This window comes from Galeopterus variegatus, unplaced genomic scaffold (genome assembly GCF_000696425.1).
Source record: "Galeopterus variegatus unplaced genomic scaffold, G_variegatus-3.0.2 Scaffold442, whole genome shotgun sequence".
Classification (NCBI taxonomy): domain Eukaryota; kingdom Metazoa; phylum Chordata; class Mammalia; order Dermoptera; family Cynocephalidae; genus Galeopterus; species Galeopterus variegatus.
The window spans coordinates 305,915-332,815 of NW_007726553.1; the positions used below are offsets into that span (position 1 = coordinate 305,915).

The following is a 26,901-nucleotide window of genomic DNA, read 5'->3' on the forward strand; positions in this document are numbered from 1 at the left end:
GTCATCTAGATACAGAGTCTGGAGAAGGAGGTAGAGGGGGAGGAAAGGTGAAAAGCGGGGGAGGGGAGGGGAAGAGCATGAGGAAGAGAAGGGGAGAAAGGGAAAGGGAAAGAGGAGGGAGAGGGGAAGGGCAAGGGAGGAGAGAGGGGGAAGTGGAGATGGGAGATCTGTCCTGCAGTTCTTTTACTAGAGATAGACAAATATAAGAGGGGAGGGGAAGAGCATGAGGAAGAGAAGGGGAGAAAGGGAAAGGGAAAGAGGAGGGAGAGCGGAAGGGCAAGGGAGGAGACAGGGGGAAGTGGAGATGGGAGATCTGTCCTGCAGTTCTTTTACTAGAGATAGACAAATATAATCCCTCTAAAGGGAGCCAGCTAAAGGCATCTTGAAATGAACCCCACCCAAAGGACCATGCACAGGGCCAGGACACCCAGCAGGGGGTGGAAGCCCAGGCAAAAGTTACAGGGCCAGCAACAGAACTGCAGTGCTAGATCCTCTGCAGGAGGACCTCTGAGAAATCATAAAATCCCCTCTGGAGAAAGTTCCAGAATCAAGCATCTTCCACACCAAAGGCCCAGACACAATTTGACCAGCCATGTACAACTGTGCCCTTTGCTCCAAGTGGGTCAGACCCTGCAAATGCTAAAAACAGCTGTTATAGGGGATGGGGAGGTCATGGCAAGTGGGGCGGAGAAGTAAAGAAAATAGGGAGAAAACCCTTAACCAGGCTTCCCTTCCCTGGCAGATTCCTGGTCTGCAGCAGGGCTGAGTATAGAAAGGGAGAAATCATATTTGTATTTTTGTTAAATTTTTGATACTGTGGTGCACTGGACTTTTAAAATACCTGTGAAATGGACTATTACGAGATAGTGACTGGGAATGCTATGAGAACTGTCTGCGTTTCCATCCAGGACAGGGGAAGGAATGACTGGCACTGTGGGTTTTAGCAGGGGCCACTGTAAGAAAACTGCGTCTGCTTTAATTTTGCACCCTACTGCATTTCAAAAACTGGTTTTGCAGGTGTAAATGCCAGTTACCAAGCAATAGTGTGGACACACCTGCAGTTAGTCTGATTCTGTCCGGAAGGGGCCTCAAAGACCGATGAGGCTGTGCATCTTCACAACCCAGCAGGAGGGAGGTGGTGACCGTGGTGAGGATGGGGCATTCCTCACCAAGCAGGTGTGAGGACCACCTGGCACGGCCTCCCTCCCCCATCCTGGAGCATCCCTGGAGAGCCTCTGGAGCCCTGGGACTCTTGCCTCCTCTGTCTTGATGACGTTCAATGAAAACCCCATGGTTCTCTACTGTGCTCAACAAAAGTCACCGTCAAGTTTGAAAAAAGTTAACATGTTTACTACTGACAGCAAAGGAAATTTACCATTCACTCACCATTTCTTCAGTGACGTCAAGGAAGGCCCCATCACCTGAGCCAAGGTCAGTAACGGGGGCACCATCCACAGTAGGAATCCCTTCCAGCGTGTCATTCAGGACCTCACCGGACCCTACAGAAAGCAGGCATTCTGTCATTACCAACAACATTTTGCAGTCTTGAACTGCACATGGACAAAATTGAGGTATCTCTTCACCTGTTAACTTGGGAAGATGTTCATAATACCATAATACAGAATGAAGGCGGAGAAATCCAGGTTGCAGAACAGCACATGAGGCAAGGTAGCACAGCACGGTGGTGTCCATCACCAGTGCTGGCACCACCTGCCAGCCTGCAGTCCTGCTCTGCCACCTACCAGGAACGCAGCCTGTGGCAAGGTGCTTAGCCTGGGCCTTAAGTTCTTCATCTATAAATGGGGACTATAATAATTCTTATCTCATAGGGTTGTTTTGAGGATTATGTGTCACAAGGATTAAATAAGTTAATGCAAGAGCAACATTGAGGACAGCCCCTGGTATAAGGTAAGCAACCAATAAATGTCCATTGTCAGTGTGGTTCTGTATTGTATTTGTGAAATAGAAAAAAGCTATATATGAGTATACATGTCTTATTATCATATATATATATTTATTATATAACACATTCATGAGTATAATTACTATAAACATATATAATACATAAAAGTATATATGTATATGTGTGTGTTTATATATTTATATACATACTTGGCTAAACAACAGGGCTGAATATTGGTTTTTTCCAGTTAGGAGGGTAAGAAGCAGAGGAAACTATTATTTTTTTGGTTCATACAACTGTGCATTGATTGAATTGTTACCACATGCACATATTTCTTTGGCAATTTGAAAAACAAATGGAGTCCTAAAGCAAAGAAAAAGAAATTATACTAACATGAATGCATGCCTGTTATGGGCTGGGCCTGGTGCCACGCGTGTTCCATGCACTCCCGCGTTTAATCCTCCTGCTAGCCCATCTGTCCCACCTACAAAGACCCATCCACCACCTCACTGCCGGTGGGCAGAGCCTGGATGGGAATCCCACGTTTTCAGTCCGGCACTGTCACCGCATGGCAAGTGCCCTGCCCTGATTCGCGCATTAACACCTTATTAACCCCACTGTTCAGAGGAGGACAAGGTCTCCAAGAGAGTAACTGGTGGGGAACGGCTCTGAAGCCCGGTCAGCCTGTCCCCGGGCCAGGCCCTGTCCACAGATGCTGTGCTCACGCATGTCCCACAGTCACAGCAGTGTTGGGGCAGGCGACGAACTCTCCAAACGACCCTGCGCCCCCACGCGGTCGAAGGGCTGAGCGCCCCGCGTGCTCCGCTCGCACCCGTCGCACGCTCGCGCCCTCCCAGCTTTGACCACAAGGCGGTGCTGTGCAAGCGGCCGGCGGGACCCCGGGCATGGGGTCTGGAGGTGGGGGTGGCCCCTTCCCCCCGCAGGATAGTGTCAGGGAAGCTGGGAATACAAATATGAGGGGACTTTCCCTGGCCAGAGCCGGCGGGACCGCGGGCATGGGGTCTGGAGGTGGGGGTGGCCCCTTTCCCCCGCAGGATAGTGTCAGGGAAGCTGGGAATACAAATATGAGGGGACTTTCCCTGGCCAGGGACGGCACTCTGGGTGCAGGGACCTTTCTCCCACCGTCTGGGCTGTCTACCCCAGAAGAAGAAAAGGGACACTTCAGCCAGCCCGGTTGTCTCCGCTGATGCCAGGGAGCAGGCGAGCCGTGCAGTGACGTGAGTCCCAGTCTCCAACTGGATCTTACCTCCTCCGTCTAGGAAAGCGCTCGCCCCCTGCCCCGCCACCTCTGCCCGCTCCTTGCCCCTCGCTCAGAAATCCTAATTCCACCCATGAGAGCAGCATTCGCAGCTCGTAAACCACTTCCACAGCCGCAGCCGCGGCCAGTCCTCTCAGCCACCCGGAGGCAGGGATTGTTAACATTCCCAGTGGACGGTTAAGGAATCCAAAGCTTGGAAATGTTCAGCAACTTGCCCAGGCCGACAGCAAGTAGCTGGGGAGCAGGGCTTCCATCCAAGCCGTCTGCCTCTCCGCCCCACCGGCAGTCTTTTTACAGAAACACCCTGACTTTATGACTGTATTAAATTATTATACAATTTTGTCTGTCCAGTACTCTATACCTTCTCTCACCCACAGACCTCTCAAGTTGAGCTGTTAAAATAACATTCACTAACTGATGGCAGAAGTTAAAAGAATAATGATAAATATTATTGTAAAAGACTTGTAAAGTACCTAAGTACAATAAAGAAAATAATCATCCTTAATCCTACCACCCACGGATAACTGCTCATAACATTTTGACATATGTCATATTTAGTATGTGGTGTGTCTAATACACACACACTGCTCTACATAGCTCTATATAAATAGATATAAATAACATAGATTCAAAATTAGGGTCATAGCACACATAGTTCTGAAATCTGCTTTTTTGGTGGAATACATCAGAAGCATGTCCCTTGTCGTCAAATCTTCTGCATCACCAGTGTCTAGGCTGTATGTATGAATGAAATAGAATTTGCCCGACCAGTCACTACTGTGGGTGGCTGGGGTGGTTTTTGCTACTAGGAACGGTGCTGCTGGGAGTGACATTGTACCGACGTCTTGGAGCTCTGGCCTTGGCTGTAACTTTGGTCAGAAAGGGCTGCCCCGCTGAGACAAGGCAGAAAATGCTAGCATGAAAATGTTACACACAACACTTAGGCTGGGCACACAGTAATCTCAGTAAAAGGCTCTGTGTATGATGGCACGTGAGGACTTGCCTTGCTCAGGGCTGCTGTGCTGGACGATGCTGAAGTTGGTGGTTTCTGGGGTCCCCTCAGGTACAGGTTCACCAGAAAGGTCCGTGTCTTCAGAAGGAGAGGATGAAGTGGGAGGTGTGTTTATCGGTGTAACTTTTGGTTCTTCAGGCTGAAGGGAGGAAAAATGAGACCCAAAAGAACTTACTTGGCCATAAAGCAGAAAAAATGGCAGTGACTATCATTGGAGAAAATAATATATCCAGAAAGTGCTGAATAAACCCAGACTTGGGTCAAATCCCAGCTCTCCACTTATTAGCTAAGTTCTGTTGGGAAAGTCGTGTAACCTCACTGAGCCTCAGCTTCCTCCTCTGTAGAACGGGGACAACAATGACTACTCAAAGGTAGAAAACGCACGGAAGTGCTCAGCACGCCTTTATCTTTAGTGCACAAATATCCCATGTTCATTAACAAAAAAACTGCAAGTGCAGATGAGCAAAGAGACAGCAATCAGCGTCAAAACCAGCACCTGGAGAAAATCACTATCCATGTTACTGTGCTGTAAAAGCTCCAGGGTGGAGGCAGCAGGGAAGGCTTCATGGCGTTGGGCCTTGAAGAATGAGCAGAGTTTCAGAAAAGGGGTGAAGGGGAGGGTTGGTGGAGGTCGAGCATTTGGGCTTTGAATAAAGTGGGTAGGGAAGGTGAAGGTTCAGGAAACACAGGAGGACAAGGTCATGGCAGGCTTGAGCTCTGCAACTCAAGGTGGCCAAGGCTGGGTTTATATGGAATCATTGATTCTAGCCCATTAGCCAAAAACTTCTTTCGGTAAACTCCCAACAAGGTGGTCACAAACCCCTGTTCAAGGACAGAATATGACTCTGGTAAGCTGGCCCTCAGTGATGAGAGTGAGGTGTCCTGCCTCAAACACATGGCTATTGGTTTTTAAGAGTCAGCGTGGATGGAGAGCCAGTGTGGCCTGTGACTAAATAGGAATGTCAAGTCTTCAGACTTGTTACTGCAAGTGTTAGTGATGAGAGTGAGGTGTCCTGCCTCAAACACGTGGCTATTGGTTTTTAAGAGTCAGCGTGGATGGAAAGCCAGTGTGGCCTGTGACTAAATAGGAATGTCAAGTCTTCAGACTTGTTACTGCAAGTGTTAGGATTTGCTGAGCCCATACTCACATCTACACACTCAGATTCACTCACTCCACACTTGTCTCCTGAGGCCCTACGAGGAGCCAGGTCCTTGGCTGAGCCCTGGGGACACAGAAATTAATTCATAAGACAGTGTGTCTGCCCTCAAGTGTCGGGCTGTGGAGGAGGCGCAGACCCAGACTCAGACACAACTAACTGTGATTAATAAGACGCATGGGAGAGCAGAAGTGAGAGCCCAGTGCAGGGAGGGAGCTTGGCTACACTGGCCTCCGAGCAGAGGATAGGCTGGATCCCGAAGGATAAGTAGGAATTTGCCAGGCAGAAAGGGGGTGGGGAAGGGCCCTCCAGGCAAACAGAACTCCAGCATGGATTGAGGGCAAGGTAAGTGCTTGCCGTGTTTGGGAAACTGGGAGTCTTTGGGCATGGTTGGAAGGGGGGTCCTGGCTGCGGATCAGAACCACCTGCAGGGCTTTTCGTCAGTACTGCTGCTTGGACCTCCCTCTGGACATACTGAGGCCCAGGCAAGAATCTTTTTTTAAAGACTCCCCCACTCCTCCCCCTGTCCCCCACACACGCTTACTCACAGGTGACTTTGATGCACAGCCGGCGCTGAGAACCATCAGGGTGTTAATTTTAACTCACTCAGATTCAGCATAAGATAGAACTTTCAGGAAATGCAAAGATATGTCAGCAGAAGTTGATGCGACAGAAGAGACAAGAATGGGGTAGCAGGGACTCCAACCCGAAGAAGGCAGGAGGGGCTGACTTTTTAAGTCCCTGACTGCTCAGCCACTGGCTATGGATGTGTCTTGGAGGGTGGCAGGCTGGAAAGGCTGGGGATGGAGAAGTGAGATACATTCCAAGAAAGAAGCCAGACAGAGAAGTGGGGGGACCGTCTGAGAAGGGAAATTCCCTATCCTGGATGGGTGGCTGCTGAAAAGAGCCGCAGAACCTTTCCAGGAGTGATCAAAGCAGGGAGCCCCCACCTCAGGTGTGATGTGACTGAGAGCACCCTGGGCCTGGAGCCCAAGACCTGGCTTGGCCACCTTCAGGCTGGTGGCCTCGGGCAATGCTCTCCACTGCTCTGTGTCTCAGTGCCCACTTCTGTGGAATAGATCCCAAGACACCTCCCTGAAACAAGACTAAAGGGAATGTAAACACTTGCGAGAGCGGCAAGTCCGGCCTTCACGGACGGTCCATGTGGAAGGGTTCTGATGATCGAGAACAGATGAATTAGCATCAGGACCAGCAGTCCAGGATCTCCAGGCCCAGAGCCACAGCCCAGGGGGAATCCTCTTAACGACTGAGGGCAGCCACAAGGGTTTGCCATGGCTGTCAGCCCACGCCGTCAGCCAACCTGGAAGCAGGTGGCGAGGAGAGGGCCCCACGAGGAATGCAGCATCTGCACTGTGCCCAGTGCTAAGTCCAGCCCTGAGCTGGGTGTACCAACGCATCGCCCCCTAACCCTCACAACAAACTGTAAGTCAACAGTAGCCACACAGCAAGCAGTCACCACGAGCGGCCGCTTCCAGCCTGTCCAAGTGTCCCACACGGCCAATCCGTCTCATTCTCACACTACCCCTGTGAAGCGGGTGCGCTCTGTTTTAACAGACGAGGAACCTGAGACGTGGGGAGTTTACGTTACTTGCTCAAGGTCAACAGCTAGTAAGTGGCAGAGCTGGGACTCACATTTGGAGGGACTACGATCTGCACCAGTTCTCTGAAAACCACTGAGAAAAGAGGGCTAAGGAATCTGGGAAAGAAGCTGTCCCCACGGCTACCACGTCCATCAGATCACCAACAACTTTTCTTCCTCACTTCTCCAGACACTCGGGGGATGTATTTCATACCCTCTCTCGACTGCTGTGTGCCCCACATCTGCCCCTGCACCTGAAGTGCTGTAGTCCTGAGTAGGGGGCCCAGGCTTGAGTCCTGACTCCACCCCTGCATGACCCTGGCAGAGCCACCCGCTGTCCTGGGTGCCTGTTTTCACATCTGTACAATGGGGCAGATGCCACCTCCTTCGCAGGTAGATGTGGCAAGGAATGAGTGAAATCACGTACACAAAGGCGCCGGCACGCAGTCAGTGTGGAGAAATGCCAGTTCTCCTCTCCCCCACTTCTCTACCCCTGTCCAAAGCTGCCCAGCCCCACCACCCCCCTCCCAAGCTTCCCATCCCTGTGATCCTTTCATGTTCTCAAACCCCGCTCTCCTTTCCTGTCCCCCTCTCAGGACCACTTTGGGTTATTGGCATCTCTGCCTGAGTTGGCCTCACTCCTAGTTGTGAACTGGTGCACTGGGGGCAGCATCCAGCTCAAAGGCCCAAGGGACCCCTACTCTGTGTCCTGCTGCCCAGTGCCTGGGACACGCCAACTGGGTGACCAAGGGCTGATGGACACACAGGATTGCAACACTACCCAGAGCAGCCACCCTCCCTCCTCACCGAGTAGGTGGGTACCTTGGACCCTTGATTTCCTCCATCCCAGTTGCCCAAGAATCAGCTGCAGTCCTGGGGTTGGACTTCTGCAACACCGCCCAAGCCATGATCTATTGATGGGCATCGGGAGACCCGTGCTCTAGACCCAGCTCTGCCCATGCACCCCGGGCCAGTCTCTTCCCCTCTCTGGGCCTCGCTTTGCCCATCTGTACAAAAGGCAGTTTTCTGTACACCTCTGTACAGAAAGAGGCAACACACGAGTCCTTACTAGCACTGATAGACTATGGTCCCTTTCTGCAAGCACCCACACCCCTGTTGCCTGAGGTCTATATTTATAGCCTCTGCCTTATTTCCATTTCCCTGCTTTCTTCTATCAGAGATGAGTTTACAGAGTGAGCCAGACCAGTTGGGGAGACTGCTGGAGATTTTCTTTGTTCAGTGACTCAGACACTGCTTGCTGTTTTCATTAAAAATGGGCTCCTTGGTATCCCCACAGTATGACTCAGCCTTCCAAACCACATCCTTGTGTTGGCCACAGAGTGCGTTCCCAGGAGGTAGGAGGCCTGAGCCACTGGAAGGAGAGCCACTAGGGCCAGAAGCCAGCTCCTGGGGGACTCTGCAATTCGAAGAGGGGCGGTGCCCTCTGCTTTCACAGCTGGAGCCCCCAGTGAATGGAACAACAGCCATCCTTCAGGGCCATTTCCTTTGTGCCAGGCACTGGGCTGAGACTTGTCCCCGCACTGCCTCCTCACCCCCGCAGCAACCCTGTGAGATAGGACTATTGTTATGGCCTCTCTGTGGAAGAGGAGCTGAGGTTCAGAGAGGTTGAGCAAGTTACCCAAGGCCACAGAGCTGGAAAGCAATAGAGCACGACATTCGCCTCTGGACAGCCCTATCGTGGCCACAAGCACAGGGTGGCACTGAGGTGACTGGTGTTCAAGTTCAATTGGGGAGTCTGCAAAATGCCCATTGGCCAGTACTCTCCTATCCTCCCCAGATGAGCCAGCAACTAAGATCTGAAAACAGGGATGTCAGGCCTGGGCTCTGGGCACCCTCCAGTAATTCTCAGCCCCCTGAAAGCTGACCAGCACTCCAGTACTCACCGGGGCTTGAGTGTAGGTGACGGCTTCTAAGATCTCAGCTACTCCGTCTGTCTCCTGAAGCCCACTGGCCTCTCCTGATGCCTGTGTCAAGACAAACCATGCCAAACACCGGGCAGAGGGTGAGCCAGTTACATAAGAGCCTGACAACTGGGAAAGTCATAAAAACCGAGACACTGACTCCTGTAGAGGAGCCATGTGCGTGTGTGTGTGTGTGTGTGTGTGTGTGTGTGTGTGTGTGTGTGTGTGTGAGAGAGACAGAGACAGAGACAGAGTGGAGTTGAGGAGACGTCAGGTGTGTGCAGTGTGCATGGTTGGTTATTCTTTTTGTTTCCTTCTGCATTTTATTGCTTAAACAAACAAAAAACACAATCATTTTACAGTCTCTCTAACACATCAACTTTCATTTTGTCCGGGTTTCCTTCACGCTCTTAATCTCTGCAAGGCTGTCTTTAGACTCACATTGGGAACTATGACATCAGAAGTATGACTTCCTGTTGTTACCCAATCTTCATAATTAGCTTCCTTAAGGTGGCCCCAGAGCCTATGTGCTATGACTTTGTAACCAATCGTTCTCTTGGGTGGTTTCTGTTTTTCTGGTGTTAATGGCAATGCAGAGATGAACAAATGACTACTCCTAAAGGTTCCCTTCTCTTGGCTTCCTCTAAATGCCAGGCCAGATAGCAGGCTCAGGTGCATTCCACCTTTGAGGGGCTTTCCAACACCCCCAGTCTGCTGAATCTGAGTTTGAGGACCTCCCTGTGTTTCCACCATACTCGGCTCTGTCACTGCCTTTGGGTATGTAAGCGTGTGTGAGCAGCTTGAGGTTGAGGACAGTTCCCAGTTTATCCATTTATCTCCAGCATCCCCAGGCTGTCACCTAGCAGATGCTCAGTGAGCCCTGGAGGAAGGGGGAGGGAGGGAAGAGAGAGCCGTAATTTTTTCCCAGCCCACCACCCCATCCCCAACTTAGGAACTGATTCACTTGCCAAGCATAAAAGCTAAATTTAAGTTAGTTTTTATGGGCACTGACACCCAGAATATCTTAGAGTTTTAACTTTGATTTTAGAATCCTGACACCCTTTCTTGGCAGGAAGGATGAAAACCAGGCCACTGACTGCCACAGCCCCAGGGGAACCTAACAACTTATAAGAAGCATCCTCCAACCCCCACCGCCAAAGAGAGGGCTGAAGCTCTTCAAAAAAGTGAAATAAAGCCAAAAGCCCAAAATAGGCCTTAAGGCAGCGTTTGCCAAGATGAGAGGTTCTAGAAAGTCCATGACGTTGGGGCTGAAGAATTGCCTGGGCACCCGTTCCTTCCTTGGCCTGCTGGGGGCTGCAGGACCCGCTGTGGGAGCGGGCGGCTCACCGAGGACTCATCGGCTTCACACAGCTCCTCAGGGGTCCTGGGGTCAGGAAAGATGGTGAGCTGCTGTATGGAGCCCTGGGGAAAAGCAGAGAGGTCAGAAGCCACGCTTTGCACCTCCACAGCACAACTGCCAGCAGAAAACATGATTGTTTCTATAACAGAGAAGAGCAAGGGAAAGGACAGGCCAAAGAACATGCTCCCTGGGGCCGTGACAAGGAAGCCAAGCTATCTCTTAGCCCACTCTCAGCTGGGGGCTCTCCTTGGGCCATATAATACAAACGCCCTTAGCTGGAGAGGTCCTTGGAGAGGCCTGTGTTCCAAGTGTAGACTCCCGTAGAAGCCTCCTGTCTCCCAGTGCCCCGCTTGTCGGCGGCAGGCCCTGAAATGCATGTCTCCCTCTCCCAGAAGGTGTATTTCCCCGTAGCTGGAAGCTTCTCGGCTGGATGGCCTCCTCCCCAGAAGAGCTGCCTCCAGCCTCCCTGCCTCCACTCCCGCCCCCTCTCCCCACACCAGACAGCTCATCCTCCACGAGGCCCCCAAAGTGAGCATTTAAAGCCTGTCCATTAGATTTTAACTTCGCAACATTCTCCACCGTCTTCCACTGTACAAGTAAACCCAAACTCCACCCCGTGGTGCTGTCTTGTTCACCAGCCAGGTATCAGTAAATACATGTGCTGACTAAATGAATAACTATGATAACAGCGATTTTCTTTAGAATGGCTTATTCAGAAAAGCCCATTTTAATAGTAAAGTCAGTTTTCTTATTTTATTTTATTTTTTTTTAGGGCGCATACTCCAAAAGAAGAGAGAGAAGCTACTTCTCACTCCGGTATTCTAGCTTATTCTACTTTTGTGGAAATTACTTAAGTGCAATCACCATCCATATCCAAAGATAAAATCACTTAAGCTTATGACAAACCTTATTCTTCCTTATAACACCTTTAAATATACAAAGTGCTTTCACACAGGTTATCTCACTTGACTCCACAAGCCTGTGGGGTAGGTTTTCTTATCTTCACTTACAGATAAGAAAACCCAGAGAGGATCAGAGGTACTGTCTATTCAGCAGGCTCAGTTGAAAACTGAGCACTGGAACCTAGGTTTTTGGGTTCCGGGCCTAATGTTCTTCCCACCATAACATGCATGTCTCTTTGAGGACATAAGAATAAAATAATAACAGTAACAGTTGCTCCTATTTATTGCACGATGAGCCTGTGTCCATCGGCCATGCTGATCTGCCTGGAGCAGGACTTTGACTCACAGTGAATCTCTCCAGCCCCGTGGCTCCTGCGCTGCCCACGAAGATTCCAGCACTGGGCTCAAAAGCCAAAGCCCGGGAGGACCGCTGGAAGGGGATGTGGCTGTGCTCCTCGCAGTCCATGAGGAGCGTCACTTCCTCGCCCTGGACAATCACGGCAAAGCGGTTCCACTTGTGGGTCATCACGGGCACCGAGAAGGCAGCAGCCTCGTGGGACACGCGGGAGCCAGGCTCCGTGTAGTAGAGGATGACATGCTGGTGGCCATCCTCCACGCCCGACAATCGCAGGCCCAGGTAGATGACCTTCTGGAAGGCATCAGTAATGGCAAAGAGCGCACCGCCCCGAGTGCTGCTGGGCTTTACTGTGACGCTGATGGCGAAGTCCCTGAAAAATGTGGGTGGGATGAGGGTCCTGGCTGGGCGGCCGACGTTGGCACCAGGACCGAAGCTGTAGGCCGGAAAGCCACCATAGCCCGTGACAAAGGACACAGATGAAGGCAGTGGGACACCAATGAGCTCTGTGAGGTCCAGGTGGCCCTGGGAAGCTGACTCTGCAGGGAGGGAGAGGGAGGTTTATATTCACACATATATTCTACTACTCTTAGAAATGAGGAAGAAACAGTCACAGAGGAAATGGCATTCCTCAGGCACCGCATCGAAACTGGAGTTTCTAAATCATTTTTCAAACGTTTTGGACAACAACTCACAATAAGAAATGCATTTACATTGTGACCCAATGTGCACATCTGTATGAATAAATATCTGTAACACCAAAACAAATGTTTCCTAAAACATTATTAACTTTTAGTACTCACCATGCACTTGAATACTTTCCTTTCCATTTAATTATTCTTTTTCTCTTTTATTTTATTAAAAACATGCTGGAAATAACCTACTAAACTGATTTCATTACCCACTAATGGGCCATGCCCCGCGGATTGGAAAACATTTGCATATAGTTCCTAGAATATTCCTAGAATGTGTAATGTTCCCCCATCAACTTGGAGATTTCTTTCTCTCACCCTAATACCCAATAGGTTTGTTTTGTTTTGTTTTGAATGAGGTCTACTGTGTGTCTCAGGGTGTGGGGGGAAAGCAGGGACAAAGTGAAGTGTGCCTAGACCTCAGGACAACTGAAATTTGCATCACTGTCATGGCCCTGTTGTCGTCCCATCACCCACATTCCCTGGGCTCTCACTCTGTTCCAGGAGCTGCACTAAGCTCTCCACACTTGTGAGCTCATTTATTCCTAACAACACTATGAGGTCAGTACTGTTAGCCCCATTCTACTTCTGACCACATTCCCTGGGCTCTCACTCTGTTCCAGGAGCTGCACTAAGCTCTCCACACTTCTGAGCTCATTTATTCCTAACAACACTATGAGGTCAGTACTGTTAGCCCCATTCTACTTCTGAGAAAACTGAGGCTTACAGAAGTTAATAAGTTTGCTCGAGCTCCATGCAGGGTCAAACCCAGAGCATCTGACCTCGGAGTCTGTGCTCTTAACCACCACCCCTTGCGGGGAGAAATGATAGAGCTCCATTATGGTGGCTTGGTAAGGACCCCAGGCTTGGGAGCCTTGGTCCATCCACCCACTGTCCCAGGAGAAGGTTGCAGGGTGGCTGTGACATGCACCCGCTCCTGAGATGATGTCCAAGGTACAAGCAGTGAGATAGGAAGGCAGGTGCCAGAGGGAGGTGGGCAAGACCACTGCAGCCAGGACAATGGACGCCCTTTGGAAGTGAAGCCAGAGACTGAAGATTCAGCCAGGTGAGGGGTCCTGGAATGAGTGAGGATCAGAATCAAGCAGTGTTCTCCCCCAGAGGCCAGAGGGCAGGGCAGACTCACCTGGTGACTGCCTGGGCTGCAGCCAAAGGCCAGAGGCCCATGAGAACCTGAGTGGCCTCCAGGGACTCGGCAGGTTGGTCTCCAGAGAAGACCCAAACCACTCGAGGACACCTCTAACTAAAGCCCTACCTGAGGAATCAAGCTTGTTTTCCAGTTTACCCAACTTGCCACTGTCTTACTAGACACAGTAACTAGCTGTGTGACCTTGGGTGAGTCACTTAACCCCTCCAAGTCTGAGTGTCTTCCTCTATCATATGAGGCCATAGTGTGGGCTCCAAAAGAATGATCGAGACCATCCATGTAACCCTCTGATCAAAAACAGTAGTGATGCAATAGACATTTGCTGCTCTTTATTTTTATTACAACCACTCGACAAACCCTGAGAGGTAGATGGGCAGGGATTATTGCCCCACTGTGTTGACAAGGAAAGTGAGGCTGAGATGCTGAGATGGGGGCCAGCCTTTGTGCCCCTGAGTTCCCTATAAAGGATACCAACAACCGTATTTTTCACACACGATTTTACTTAGTCCTTCAGCAGCCCTGGGAAGTAACTGCTCTTATCCCATTTTATAGGTGAAGAACTGAGGCTACAGAAGGTGAAGTGCCTGAGGGTGCACAGCTACTAAGTGTCAGGATGTCTTCGAGGAGTGGCTGGGCTGACTTCTGGTTGATTCATTGCTACAGCCTCGCTGAGATGGGGGGTCTCTACAGGGTTCTGGTGGGGCCCAACCTAGTCTGCCTACCATACCAACGTCCCTCCAGCAAGCAGGAGGATGGAGCCGAAACTCTGGGTGATCCAGGAACTCAGACTTCCCATGGAAGGTGTGCTTGTTCCCAGAGGGTGGGAGACAGAGAGACGCCCTGAACGCTGTGCCCCCACCCCCACCCCACAGCACTCACAGATTAGCCTGCCCATGGTCAGCAATTAGCCTGTGCGTGTGTGTGACACACAGAGACATGATTATTATGAGACATTTAGTTGATACAGAAAAGTATAAAGAATAATACAAGGCACTTAAAATTGGTTAAAATGGCAAACCTTATGTATATTTCACCACCACAACAAAAAAACACAAGTAATACCTCATAATACAAAGGGCTCACACATGCAAATGCCCAATGAGTGCTGAATAGCATTAACATTATCATCATCATCACCATCATCATCACCATCATAGAAGCCATTCCAGTTCAGAAAGGAATCTCTGAGGTCACCGGACACCACCCTCTACCTAAGATGTGTTAACCCTGCCCTGCTGAGTATGGTGGCCACCTGCCACAGGTGGCTACTGAGCACTTGAAATGGGGTCTTTCCAATTGAGATGTGCCATAGTGTAAAATATAAACTGGATTTCAAAGACTTGGTTTGGAAAAAGACATGTAAAATATCTCATTAATAATTTTTATATTGATTACATTTTGAAATGTTAATTTTGGAAAATATTGGGTCTAACTAAACCATTATTAAAAAAGTTTGAAGAGTAATTTGAAGAACAAGCATGTGCTCAACACTCCCCTTGAAAAAGAAAATATCAGTTCAGCTGAAGCGCTCATGAACTCACTCCAGGCCTCTTCCTCTGTCTGTGCCCCAGAGGTAGCCACTCTTGGGAATTTGGTGAATTTGTATGTTTACTGCACGAATATGCGTCTCTCACAGAAAGCAGAACCACTGTGCATGCTTCTAAACCTCATCTAAATGTCGGCATGCTGCATGTATTCTTCTGGCACTTGATTTTTTTTCACTCAACATTGTATTTTTGAGCTTTATCCTTGTTGAAACGTGACTCTGGTCTTATATTTTCACCACAGTAATGTATAAATAAGTCAGAAAGGATTGATTCACTTTCTGTGGATGGAAAGTGATGTTTCTATCACTACTACAAACAATATGTTATGGACTCCTTTATACATGTTTCCTTGTGCTTATCTGTGCAGGTAATTCCACCTCCTGGAGGTGGAATAATTGGATGATATGGGTATGCGCACCTGCAACTTCACTAAATGTTGCTAAATAAATCTCTGAAGCAAGTGTGCGTGTTCTTGCCAACATTTAGGGGAGGCAAAAAGATGCAATTTGGGAGCGGTCCATGGGACTTCTCAACTATAGTGATAATGTTTATTTTTAAAACTAGGCAATAGTCAAAAGAAGAATTTGTTGTATTATTCTTTATAACAAATGTCATGGAAATATTTCACAACAATTTTCATGAAAATGATTACCCCCCCCCCACCACAAAAGAGCAAATCTGATCACGTTGGTGCCCTGCTTAGAAGCCTTGCATGGATACCCATGGCCCTCGGTGTCAGGGCTGGCCAGGCTGCTGCTGCCTGGTTTGAGAGGACTATTGTGGTTTGGACCCGGCAGAACTCCCTACTCCCAACATGCCCTGATATAGTCCCCTGAGTGTCCCATGCTGTCCCAGGTGCTCCCACCTCTACTGCAAATGCTTTCCTTTCTACTATCCACCCCACCCCAGTTATTTTTCCAGAATAACTGTGCTCGTCATTCAAGACTCAGCCCCTGCCTCGCTTCCCCTGAAATCCCTTGTTTCACCTCCCATTCCCACAACGTCTCCCTCCTGGGCTACATTAAAAGCCCTATGATATGCACTGGGATCCCCCATCTTAGCCCCCAACACACTGCATGTCACTGGTTAGGTCATTTGTCTGTCTTCCCATTGGACCATGAAAACAGGAACCACACTGTTCATCTCTGTGTTCCCAGTACCCAGCCCACTGCTGATGAATGAAGGAACTAACAACTGAATGAATGAATGAATGAATGAGGTCCAGCCTCCTCATTTTACCAAAGACTAAAACTAAGGTTAATAGAGGAAAAGGGTTTGCTGGCCATGAACTTGGATTTAATTTTCAGTTGAATGCTTGTCCTCTCCAGTTTGTAACTTGTCTTAAGAGAGAAGTTAATTTTAAGTAATTTGGGTGTAACACTCAAACCCAAAAGGCATAAATTAAAAGACTACTACATTTGGTTAAATATGACTACATAGATTTAAAAAGTTCTGCATAGCAAAAAACCAAATAATAATAATGATAAACCCCACAATGTTAAAAAAAACACCCTCAAAACAGGGGGAAATTGCTACATATATCACACACAACAAGCTTATGAAGATGCAAAGCAAATGAATGAACAAGAGAGCAACAATCCAACAGAAAAATGGGCAAAGAATAAGAAATTCTATCCATAGTAAAAGAAGTTAAAATGGCTCTTATGTGAAAAATAGTCAGCTTCACTCATAACGAGAGAAATAGAAGTTAAGTTTACAGAGAGATACCATTTTCCCCCATCAGATTGGCAGAGATGAGAACGTTGGCTAACGTGCTGGGTTGGCAAGGGTTTGTGGCCCTCAGGATCCTCAGAAGGGCCCACATTTCTCCACAGATAATGATATCTATCTCACAGGATGGTTGTGTGACTTGAATAAAATAATGTATCTAAAATTTTTAGCACACTGCTTAGCACACAGGGTGCCTAAAAGCTTGTAGTTACCATTTCTGACACTATTACCATTATCCTGCTGCCTCCCCATGTAGTTATCATACTGGAAAACTGAATGGGTCCTATCCTTTCACACATCCTAGCCCTCATGTATGCTCTTCCCTCACAGAGGAACTGCTCCATACTTCTCAAGACCCAGCTTCAATGTCATCACCTCCTCCATGAAGTCTTCCTGGATTCCCCCACCAGGTGGCCTGGGCATGCCCACTCCTGCATTTGGCCCTGACTCTATGCAGCATGCATCACATGATATCACAGAGGATTCAGAGCCTACCATCTTGGGAGCTCCTTGAGTGCAGGAACTGTGTTCCACTGCTCCCTGTCTCCTAGCAGCCAGGCCCTGGCCCTGAGGAGGTGCTCAGGAAGTGTTTGCTAGCTGAACTGAATTCCAAGCATTCCAGAATCTCAATTGCCAGATTCAGAGTCTGAGGCCCCAGTTCCTAGCAGCCAGGCCCTGGCCCTGAGGAGGTGCTCAGGAAGTGTTTGCTGGCTGAACTGAATTCCAAGCATTCCAGAATCTCAATTGCCAGATTCAGAGTCTGAGGCCCCAGTGAGGGTCAGTGAGGTCAGGACCCACATCCAACCTCACTGCATGCTCATTCGTCACCTGGAGATCCAGGTTTCCTCCCATCTCCACAATGGGGGGTCCACTGGCCCAGGGAGCAAACCTGGGAGGCCTACAGCCAAGGTGCAAGGAGAGAGGCCCAGGCAGCAGAGGCCAGCTCTGCCATTGACTCTGTCTGTGTTCTTGGGCAAGATGCTCCCCCTCCTTGATCTCAGTTTCCCCATCTGCAAAGCAGGGAGTTAGACAAGATGGACTCTCAGAGCCGTATCTACTGTGACATGTTCTATGTGTCTTCACTGCCTCCTGGGTCTGAATCCGACCTCCGTCTTATTCTCTCACCTCCATTAATGCATAAGGATAGCTTCATTTCCAGTGGGGGTTTTGCAACTTACTTTCCCAATTCATGAGTTTGATAACATTTATAAAGCCCCCACGTTGTGCCTTGCATGGTGCTGGAGATATAGAGCTGAATGTGTGCTTCAGAAAGCTCACGGTCTAGGAGTGTGTGAGCAGCCATCCATTCTTCTTACTCACAAGCTCCAAATGGCTTCCTGGTGGGTGCAGCATCAAGTCAGAATTTCATTCAAGACACCCCGAGCTTCATCTCTTCATTCTCCCCTTTCCCTGTCTCTGCCTTCACTCATGCTGTTCCTTCAATTGATATCACCCTTCCCCGTCTTCTCACCGTGGGATCTTTCCAGGCCTGCTTAGCTGCACCCCAACACATGGGAGCCCCAGCCCACCCTACAACAGCCATAGGCATCACTCCCTCCTCTAAATACCCACATAAGGGCTTCGCACAGAGCAGGCACTCAGCGATGTGGCCTGAAGGAAAGGGGACAGATCAACACAACCTGGGCCCCACTCCCCTCGAATCTTTGGTTCAGACTCTGGAGCACATCTCCGGGCGGCCTCTCCCCAGGGCACACGGAGCAGAAAAGAGACAACTTTAGAAATGAACCAGGCAGAGGAAAATCTGAGCAGTCACCACAGGGTGCGACTTCCTGCCCAAGGGTCCAACGCCAGTTTCCATGGAAACCAGGCAGAATCCTAGCGATGAAGAAACAAACAGGGCAGGGCTCAGGTTTTCCTTCCACAGAGATGACAGAGACCTGGCCAGAGGAGGTGAAGCCCGGGAACCCTCATTTGCCACAGGCTCTTCTTCTCTGCCACAGGCTCCAGGATATCTGGCGCCTCTCTCACTCGGGCCTCGGTTTCCCTTTCTGTGCAATGAATGGGCTGGGCCAGGCTTTCCATCTGTGGGACACTGAGGTAGTGCCTGGGGCTAGCCTGGGCTTTGGAGCCTTGCTTCCCTAGGGAACTGTATCCAGCTTTGCACGGCTCCATCTCACAATGATCATCCGGTACCTGAGCCCAGCTCTCGCGCTTGTTAGCATTTGAGGCCCGAAAAGGCTAAGGAGCTCTGGCTCTAGGTCAACCAGTGCCGCGAAGTCCTGGCGGAGGCCGGCGCGGGAGGCCGAGGACGCCCCACGGCCGTGCGCGGCAGCGGCCCCTAGCGGCCGCTCGGGGAGCTGCGCCTCCACCACCCGCAAGGAAGGCTTCCCGGTCACACTGCGCGTGCCCAGCGACACTGAGCTCCCAGCAACAGAGTCAACGTCTTGGGAAGGGACCCAAGAGAGCAGGTCTGCGGTCATGCCGTGAGCTGTGGCCAAGGCAGGACTAGAACCCAGACACCTACCTCCCACCCTCTGCTCTTTCCCTACAATGGCTGCCTGGGAAGGCCAAAGTTGCCCCTCCCCGCATTTCTCCCATTCCCACCCACTCAGCCAGCTTAAATTGGGACACGTTAACTTTACAAGCGGGTTGGTGTATTCCCACTGGAGGCCAGGGCTCAGGGGGTCTACATGACCCCCTCCTGGTTGTGGCCCGGGGCTGGAGCCCGCAGGCTGAGGGTGTATAGGAAGAGGAGGGGGTGACTTCCCTAGGGACACCAGCAGGGACCCTCTGGCCTGAATTTTCTGGCACTTAGCCCCTGCAAAGAAGGAGGTCTCTAATACCCTCCTCTGCTGCCTGTAGCAGGGAGCCTCAGAGAACCCAGGTGTCCCTTCTCCTTGCCCCTTCCCAGGCTGTCTTGCCAGATACAGGGAGATCTTTGCATCTTCTCAGCACTGTTCTTTCTTTTCCCTTTGGACACTTCTACAAAGAGGTGGCCCCTGAGGACTCTGGACCTATCTAAATCAGACCTCCAGTATGAGGCTTCCCTTCCTCTCACTTCCCTAGAGAGACAGGAAGTGGGGAGTTCAGCAAGCCACAGGCTGTGCAGAAAGCAAGCAGCTCCCATCTGGAAAAGGAGTCTCCTCCGATGCATACCCACCCAAAGGCCATTTGGTTTCTGCTTGCCCATCTCCACTGCTGGGAAGCTCATTCCACCACAGCAACCCTGACCATTGCTAGGCAATTCTAAGTCTTCAGTTCTTTTTCATGTCAAACTGAAGCAAATCTCTCTGTAACTCCTACCCAACTGGCAGGACCTAGCTCTGCCCTCTGGGACCACAAATAAGTCAGTTGGGCCTTGACTTCCACCTTGTGACCTCTCCAGTGTTGCAAGGGGTGTTGGAAAGGGCCCCAGCCTGCAAAGCAGATTATGCCACCAACAATGATCCTGAGAAATCCATTCTCTTCTCTGAGCCTCAGGTTCAATATCTGTAAAACTAGAGGCTTACACTAAGTGTTTTCCAAAGGCCCTTCTCAGGTCTGAGAGAAAGCCTCAAATCCTCCCTCCTCCTCGTCTCCCATCTATGTTCCAGTTTTTCTAACCACCCTTAACTGCCGCTTCCTTCAGCCACAGCCTTCAGGCCTGGAAGGAATGACTCTAGCAGGGAGCAGGACAAACCCAGCCCTCCCCACAGACTTCCTCATCTTTGGACAGCGTGGCCTGGCCAGAGGCAAGGAGAACTGTGCCCAGGAAAATGTCACAGCTCGGCCCCACCCAGGCTGGAATCCGCAGGGTCTCCTAGCTCTACCTGACTCCCTTCCTGAGGAAAATGAACACAATTTGTGCTGCACGGGAATCCATCTGCACCCAGCAAAGATGCAAGAGGTTCTTAGAAAAACCTACCACCCAATGCATTTCTTAGAAAAAGAACTGTTTCCCTGCCAGGGGAAAAAATCCTGGATCAACTTAGAAAGGAGACCTGGCTTGGCAACAATCAAAGACCTCTTTTTTCTGAATCACAGAAGGGTATTTTTCTACATGTAAACTTAGAACGCCTCCTTCCCTTTTCCGGTTTTCATATATAGCATAGGAATTTTCCTGCTCAATGAAGTTACTGTGTAAGCTCTCCTCTCCTCTCCTCTCCTCTCCTCTCCTCTTCTCTCTCTCTCTCTCTCTATCTCTTTCTCTCTCTCTCTCTGGCCTCTGCCCTCAACCAAGGAGAGGATGGTTTTGAGGGGCCTGGAGCTGGGGTCCAGGGCTTCAGCTTGACTTCCCTGGACAGCAGCTGAAGGCCCTCTGCCCGGCTGAGAGCCCCAGCAGGAGGAAGTCCTCACCTGTCCAGCACCTTCTCCAGTTTCCAAAGCATCCTCTCACCTGTTCCTTCAGCCACAAGGGAAGCAAGGCATGGCTCATTCTCTCATTTTGCAAGCCCCAGTGAGGGGCAGTAACTCACTCAGAGCCCCTCAGTGCAGAGCCAGCACTGAAGACCCGAAGCTGGGCTCTGCCCATCAGAGCCCATGGCCTCCCCAGGCTTTTCTTATGGCTCTCCTAGGCGCAGTTGCACACCTATGTTCCCATAGTCCTGAACACCCCATCCACCTGCATTCTAGTTCCCTGTCCTCTCATGATCAGACATGGGCTCCTGGGCATGGACCACACCAATTCATCCCTTAGTACTGAGCACTAACGCAGAGTCTGGCAAAGGTGGCCTATGAATGAACTGAATGACAAGAAACAATAGCATCAGCAGCTAAAATTTGCTCTGGGCTTGGTACATGCCAAGAACTGTTCAAAGAGCTTTCCATGAATCAGTTCATCGTCATGCTTGATTCTCTATGAGGTAGATAAATTATTATCCCCATTTTATAGGTTAGAAAACTAAGGCTTGGAGAAGTTAAATTACTGTTCCGAGGCCATGAGGTTAATAAGTGATTGGCATCAGGATTCCAATGGGAATAAATGCTACAGTTCAGTGTGAAGGTTCCAGCCCTAGCCACATATCAGAGTCACCCAGGGATCTTTTAAAAAGTCTGCTCCTCCTGCCTGGCTACAGAATCAGAGTCTTCCAGGGTCTGCCCTGGGTGAGTCTTGCCCTCTCCCGATTAATAACAACAGGTAAGGGTTAACTAACTGCCTGGGATTTGACACCAGACAGAGCTGGGCTTGAGTCCTGGGTCTGCCACTAACTGTCTGTGTGACCTTGGGCAAGCATATCCCCTCTCTGAACTGTAGACCCTTGATCTGTACTGTGGGGCAGCACTAGAACCTGGCTCACAGGCCGTGGTGAGTACGAACTACACAAGGGGGGCCGGGCTTAGCATAGGCGCAGGCACATGATGAGCCCTTGGTAAACACTGCTGACCAGGGGCCGGGCACTCTCAAGCTCTCAACACACATCATCCCAGTTCAGCCTCTCACCCATCCTCCATCTGTTAGACATTAAAGAATTAACAACATAATTGGATAAATAGGCCCAGAGACTGATGGACTGAGGAGTTTAGGCTGGAAAGAGCATGGTATGACTTCCTTCTGTGACCCGGGTCTGCTCCCCACCACCCTCTGCGTGTATGTATACACACACACACACACACACGCACGCACGCACGCGCACACACACGTGCTCACGCCTCAGTCCTAGCAGAAATCAGCCCCAGTGCAAGAGCCACATCTGACCTCAGCAAGCCTGCAGTGGGTCCTGCTATCTTGCCTCAAGGTATGCCTTTGATCGCTTCCTTTGCCCCTTCCCAAACCTGTGTTCTGGGCACCTGGGTACAGAGCTACCCCAGGGACCACGTGGACCAGGTGACACATGAAGGCTGGCAGGTGTGAGCAGGTGTGAGCAGCCATGGGCATCTGGGAAGAGTTTTTAGTCAACTCCTCTCAGTTTGTGGACTTTGCTCTTCCATTTGGGGAACAAAGACTCTTTGAGTGCATTGAGGGCCTTGAGTCCTGAAGATGACATCAGCTGAAATGAGTCATCGCCGCCCCTCCACAGCAGGCAACTCTGGAGGACTCGGCTTGGCTCTGTGAGGAGAACACGTGAAAAACAGCACGGAGGAGAAGGGGCCTGTTGAGGGCACTTGAGGGGCACCGATAGGAACATGTAGCGCCCTGCTGGAAGTGAGTGCCTACCACCCTTGGTGCCCGAAAACCGCCAGGTCTGGTATTGAGAGGGGACACAGAGCTGCGGCTGGCAGGGCAGGCAGGGCAGTGCACACATCTGGACCAGAGGGTCTCAGAGGACATTTTCCAGGGCCAGCGTGGAGGCTACCAGAATGAGCAGCCCTGCCCCTCAGCTCCCTAACACACACACACACACACACACACACACACACACACACGTGTATATTCTCTCACTTGTATACATTCACACACAGGCTCATTGAGTCACACTCATTCGTAAGCACACACTCATACACATGCTCTCGAAGATTCACACCCACTGACACACACACATTCACACACAGAGATGCATGTATTTATACATATGTCACACACTGCTATACACACAGATTCACACACACCCACACTCATCCCAAATTCATACATACTCTCGCACACCCACACACATTCACACACACGCATCTACTCACGTGCTCTCACATATTCATTCATGGGTCCTCTCTCACGCACTAACGCATTCACACGCACCCCTACACTCATGCACACTCACGCCCAAGCAACTCAGACCTAATTTGTTTAATATATTAGATGCAGATTTCAGTTGCATTTGAAGAAAGGGTTCTACAGCTAAAAACAAACAAACAAACCAATCACTGAAAACCTTCCACATTACAGACATGGAAGTTGAGGTGTTGCAAGGGCAGATATCAGCGAGGGGTCCAGACAAAATCTGCAGCACTCTGTCTTCTCTCACCATCTCCTCAAAGGTGACCGCCTTCCCTCACACAGGGCTTCAGTTTCTCTGACGTGGGCACATTTTCCGTGTTTTCCTCCTTTCCCCTTGTCAGAAAAACTTTCAACCCAGAATGTCAGACTCAGGGTCATGCCTCACAAAGTGTTCAACCCCATTAACCCATGCTCTTGGAAGCAGTGCTAGAAATGGGACATAAGTAAATACGGATAACTGACAAGCATAGCTGACACCTGGCACTTGGTCCAGAGCCTGGCACAGGTAGGTTCTCAGTAAATGTTTGCTTCATGGATGAACGGGCGAATGCACAACAATAGCTCATGGGTACTGAGCCTTTACTACGTCCTGGGCACCAAGAGCGTTACCTGCATAGCAGCAGTTCTCAACCGTGGCCACATAGCACAATTACCTAGGGAAATCTTTTAAAAAATACTAATGCCTGGGCCCCACCCCCAGAGATGTTGGTTCAGTTGGCTCAGGCGAGGCCTGGGCATGCGGAGTTGTACAAGCTCCCCCGTGATGCTACTCACAGCCCCCAAACTCTTCACAATAGCCCCACGCTTATTGTTCCCAATCTACAGATGAGGGAACTGAGGCACAGAGAAGTTAGGTAACTTGTCCAAGGGCACACAGCTATGGAGTCCAGAACTGGCAATTTTAAATCCTTGCTCCAGGCAAATCCAGCCTTTAACCTGAGGCTGACCCACTCCAGGAAGCACACCCTGATTGTCGCAGCCTTCAGTGACCTTGGACCCATATGCCTCTCTGTTCCTGTTTCCCTAACCATCTCTCCCCATCCCTCTTAGCGTCCACACTTAGCACCTCCTACCAGCTAGCAGGAACCGGGCTCCACGACAGTGAGAGACAGTCTGTTATGGGCTTCATCTTCTGACCAGTTCTTGGGAGGGCAGGAGGCTTTAGTCCTGCTGGCCACGGGGCAAATACTGTTCTCACCTTGACCTGGCATTTTTTTCAGAGCTGGAAGAAGACTCTCTGCGAACCTGGTATTGGGAGGAAAGACTCAGCCAGCTCTGGCTTCAAACCTCAGCTCTGAATTTAAAAGTTGTACAAAATACTTCACCTCTCTGAGCCTCAGTTTCTACCTTTGTAACAGAGGAATAATGCTACCTTCTTCGGGAGAGAGTTCTGAGAATGACCTCGGATGATAGACATGAAACACTGAGCAGAGGGCCTAGCAAAAGCAACCATTTAATAAAGCATAGTGGTTGCTGTTATTGTCAATTACCGTCAGTGATATCAGCCTTCTTTTCTTTCCTGTGAACTATTGTCTAGAATTGCCATGAAAGGTAGCGTTTTGCAGTTTTCCCTCCGGGCCTCAGTTTTCTCACCTGCAAACTGGGGTGATAGGATCTCCCTCGCTAGATTGCAGTGAGGGTCAAATCGGGTTCTACATGTGCAGACGCTTTGTCAAGTGCAGCTTGCCCAGGTGTAAGGAACAATTAATATGAACAGAGGGCTGCAGACAGGGGCCTGGGGGCTGGGAGTGGTGTTTTTTCAGATTAGTGAAATTTGAACGTGCTGAAGTGCCATATTGTAGCCTGTGTAGCTTCATAAATAAAATTTCCTGCCCCTGGGAATAGGTTGTCTTGAGTAAAACGGGGCGACCAGCAGCTGGAACCTGGGGCTTCTCCTCTTCCCTCCAGGGTGGGAAGCTGCAGCACAAGCCCACCTGTAGCTGCTGGAAGAAACAACTCAGCAATAGTGATAACAGCCCAAGCTCCCTAGAGTGGGCTGAACGATGACCCAAAAAAGATATGTCCATGTCCTGCTTCCTGGAACCTGTGCATGTAACCCTATTTAGAAAGAGTCTTTGAGATGTAATTCAGTTAAGGATCTTGAAGTAAAAGGATCATTCTGGGTTAACTGGGTGGGTCCTAAATCCAGTGACAAGTGTCGGATTTGACAGACAGAAGAGAAAGAGGCAATGTGACTCTGGAGGCAGAGATTGGAGTGATGCAGCCACAAGTCCGAGAATGCTGGCTGCCACCAGAAGCTGGAAGAGGCAAGTCCCCTGGAGCCTTGGGAGGGAATGTGGCCCTGCTGGCACTGTGGTTTCAGACTTTTAGCATCTAGAACTGTACAAGGAAAAATTACTGTTTTAAGCAGTAATTACCCAGCTTGTGGTAATTTGTTACAGCAGCCCCAGAAACTGGTACATTCACTGAAAGCTTACCGTGTGCCAAGCACTATTCCAAGTAAGATACCTGGATTGGGTCATTCAATACAATAACCCTACAAGGACGGTGTTATTGTTACCTTTGTTCTATAGCTGAAGACACTGAGGTGCAGAGGGATTAGGTCACATAGTTATTCAGTGGCAGAGCCAGGATTTGGACCCAGACATCCAGGTTCCATTGCCATGGCCCATGTGCTTGACACTGACACCACTGGTTCTCAAAGTGTGGTTCCCAGATCTGTGGAATATACTATAAAACATATGTACTTCACAGGGCCTGGTTTTCCAAAGCCTTGCAGTTTCAAATATTGACCTTGTGGAGGACTGGAAATATTCCCCAGGCTATTGAGTCTCTGTTCCAAGATAAGAATTGTGGCACAGCAAGGTTGCCGGCTCAAAGACAGATTAGTTCAAGTTAAGTACCAGGTTAATAGTTGGTTAGGGTATTAAGGATGAAGGTAGGGATCAATTGGGCAGTAGTTTTGCTAAAGGGAGATGGAATACTTTCTCACTGCATAGCTGACCCCTAGATTCCTCCAAATCCATTCATTCATCTCTCAGAAACTTTAGCCCTGGTCTCTGCCCTTATCTGAAGGCTGCTTAGCTCCATAGTACACACCAATCTACTTGACTCTTCCTGAAGACATTTAACTCTTCCTGAAGACATCCCCTCAAAGTAAGGGTTGTGGGACAGGATCGTCTGGGACAAGGAGGAATATTTATTGTACATAGCTGCCTTAGCAACATAATAACTGATTCTATGTTTCCTGAAATATGATTTCTTAATCTTGAAAGATGTTTAATACTCAGTTCTCTGGTTTGAGGCAAAGTGCTCTTTTGCCTAAAGATACTGTGGGCATTTACTGGCTATTTTTAGTCATTTTAATTTTAATAAAGAAGCTTTAATTAGTTTTCATTCATGATGTTTTGATTTTCAAACTAATGCAATAAAAAAAAAAAGACAGATTAGTTACTGATATCTAAGTTGCTGGAAAACTGTAGAGGGAGAAGGAATGTTTGCTAAGATCAAGCTTTTGTTGGTGGATCACTTAATTGTCTGCTGGAATGTCATCTGACTTGTTTCACTGAAAGTTACCAGCCTATATTGTTAAACTATAATCCACCTGTGTTCTCTTCCTGTAACTTCCTGGTCTGGAAAATAAATGCAGGAAGAGAAACCCAATTCAGCGTTAATTTCCCAAGGAAGGGTTGCTCTTGCTTGAGCGTTCCCAGGGAAGTTAAC

At 49.6% G+C, this 26,901-nt stretch overlaps 1 protein-coding gene across 1 annotated transcript in view; it reads right to left on the reverse strand.

Annotated features, from left to right (window-relative positions):
• COL15A1 (collagen, type XV, alpha 1) overlaps positions 1-26,901 on the reverse strand; it is a 120,057-nt gene that overhangs the window by 67,272 nt on the left and 25,884 nt on the right. The window contains exons 3-7 of the mRNA XM_008568787.1: positions 11,482-12,029; positions 10,221-10,295; positions 8,856-8,936; positions 4,186-4,333; positions 1,387-1,499 (exon numbers count right to left, since the gene is read on the reverse strand). Coding sequence (XP_008567009.1) covers positions 1,387-1,499; positions 4,186-4,333; positions 8,856-8,936; positions 10,221-10,295; positions 11,482-12,029 — 965 coding nt within the window. The remainder of the gene's footprint in view (positions 1-1,386; positions 1,500-4,185; positions 4,334-8,855; positions 8,937-10,220; positions 10,296-11,481; positions 12,030-26,901) is intronic.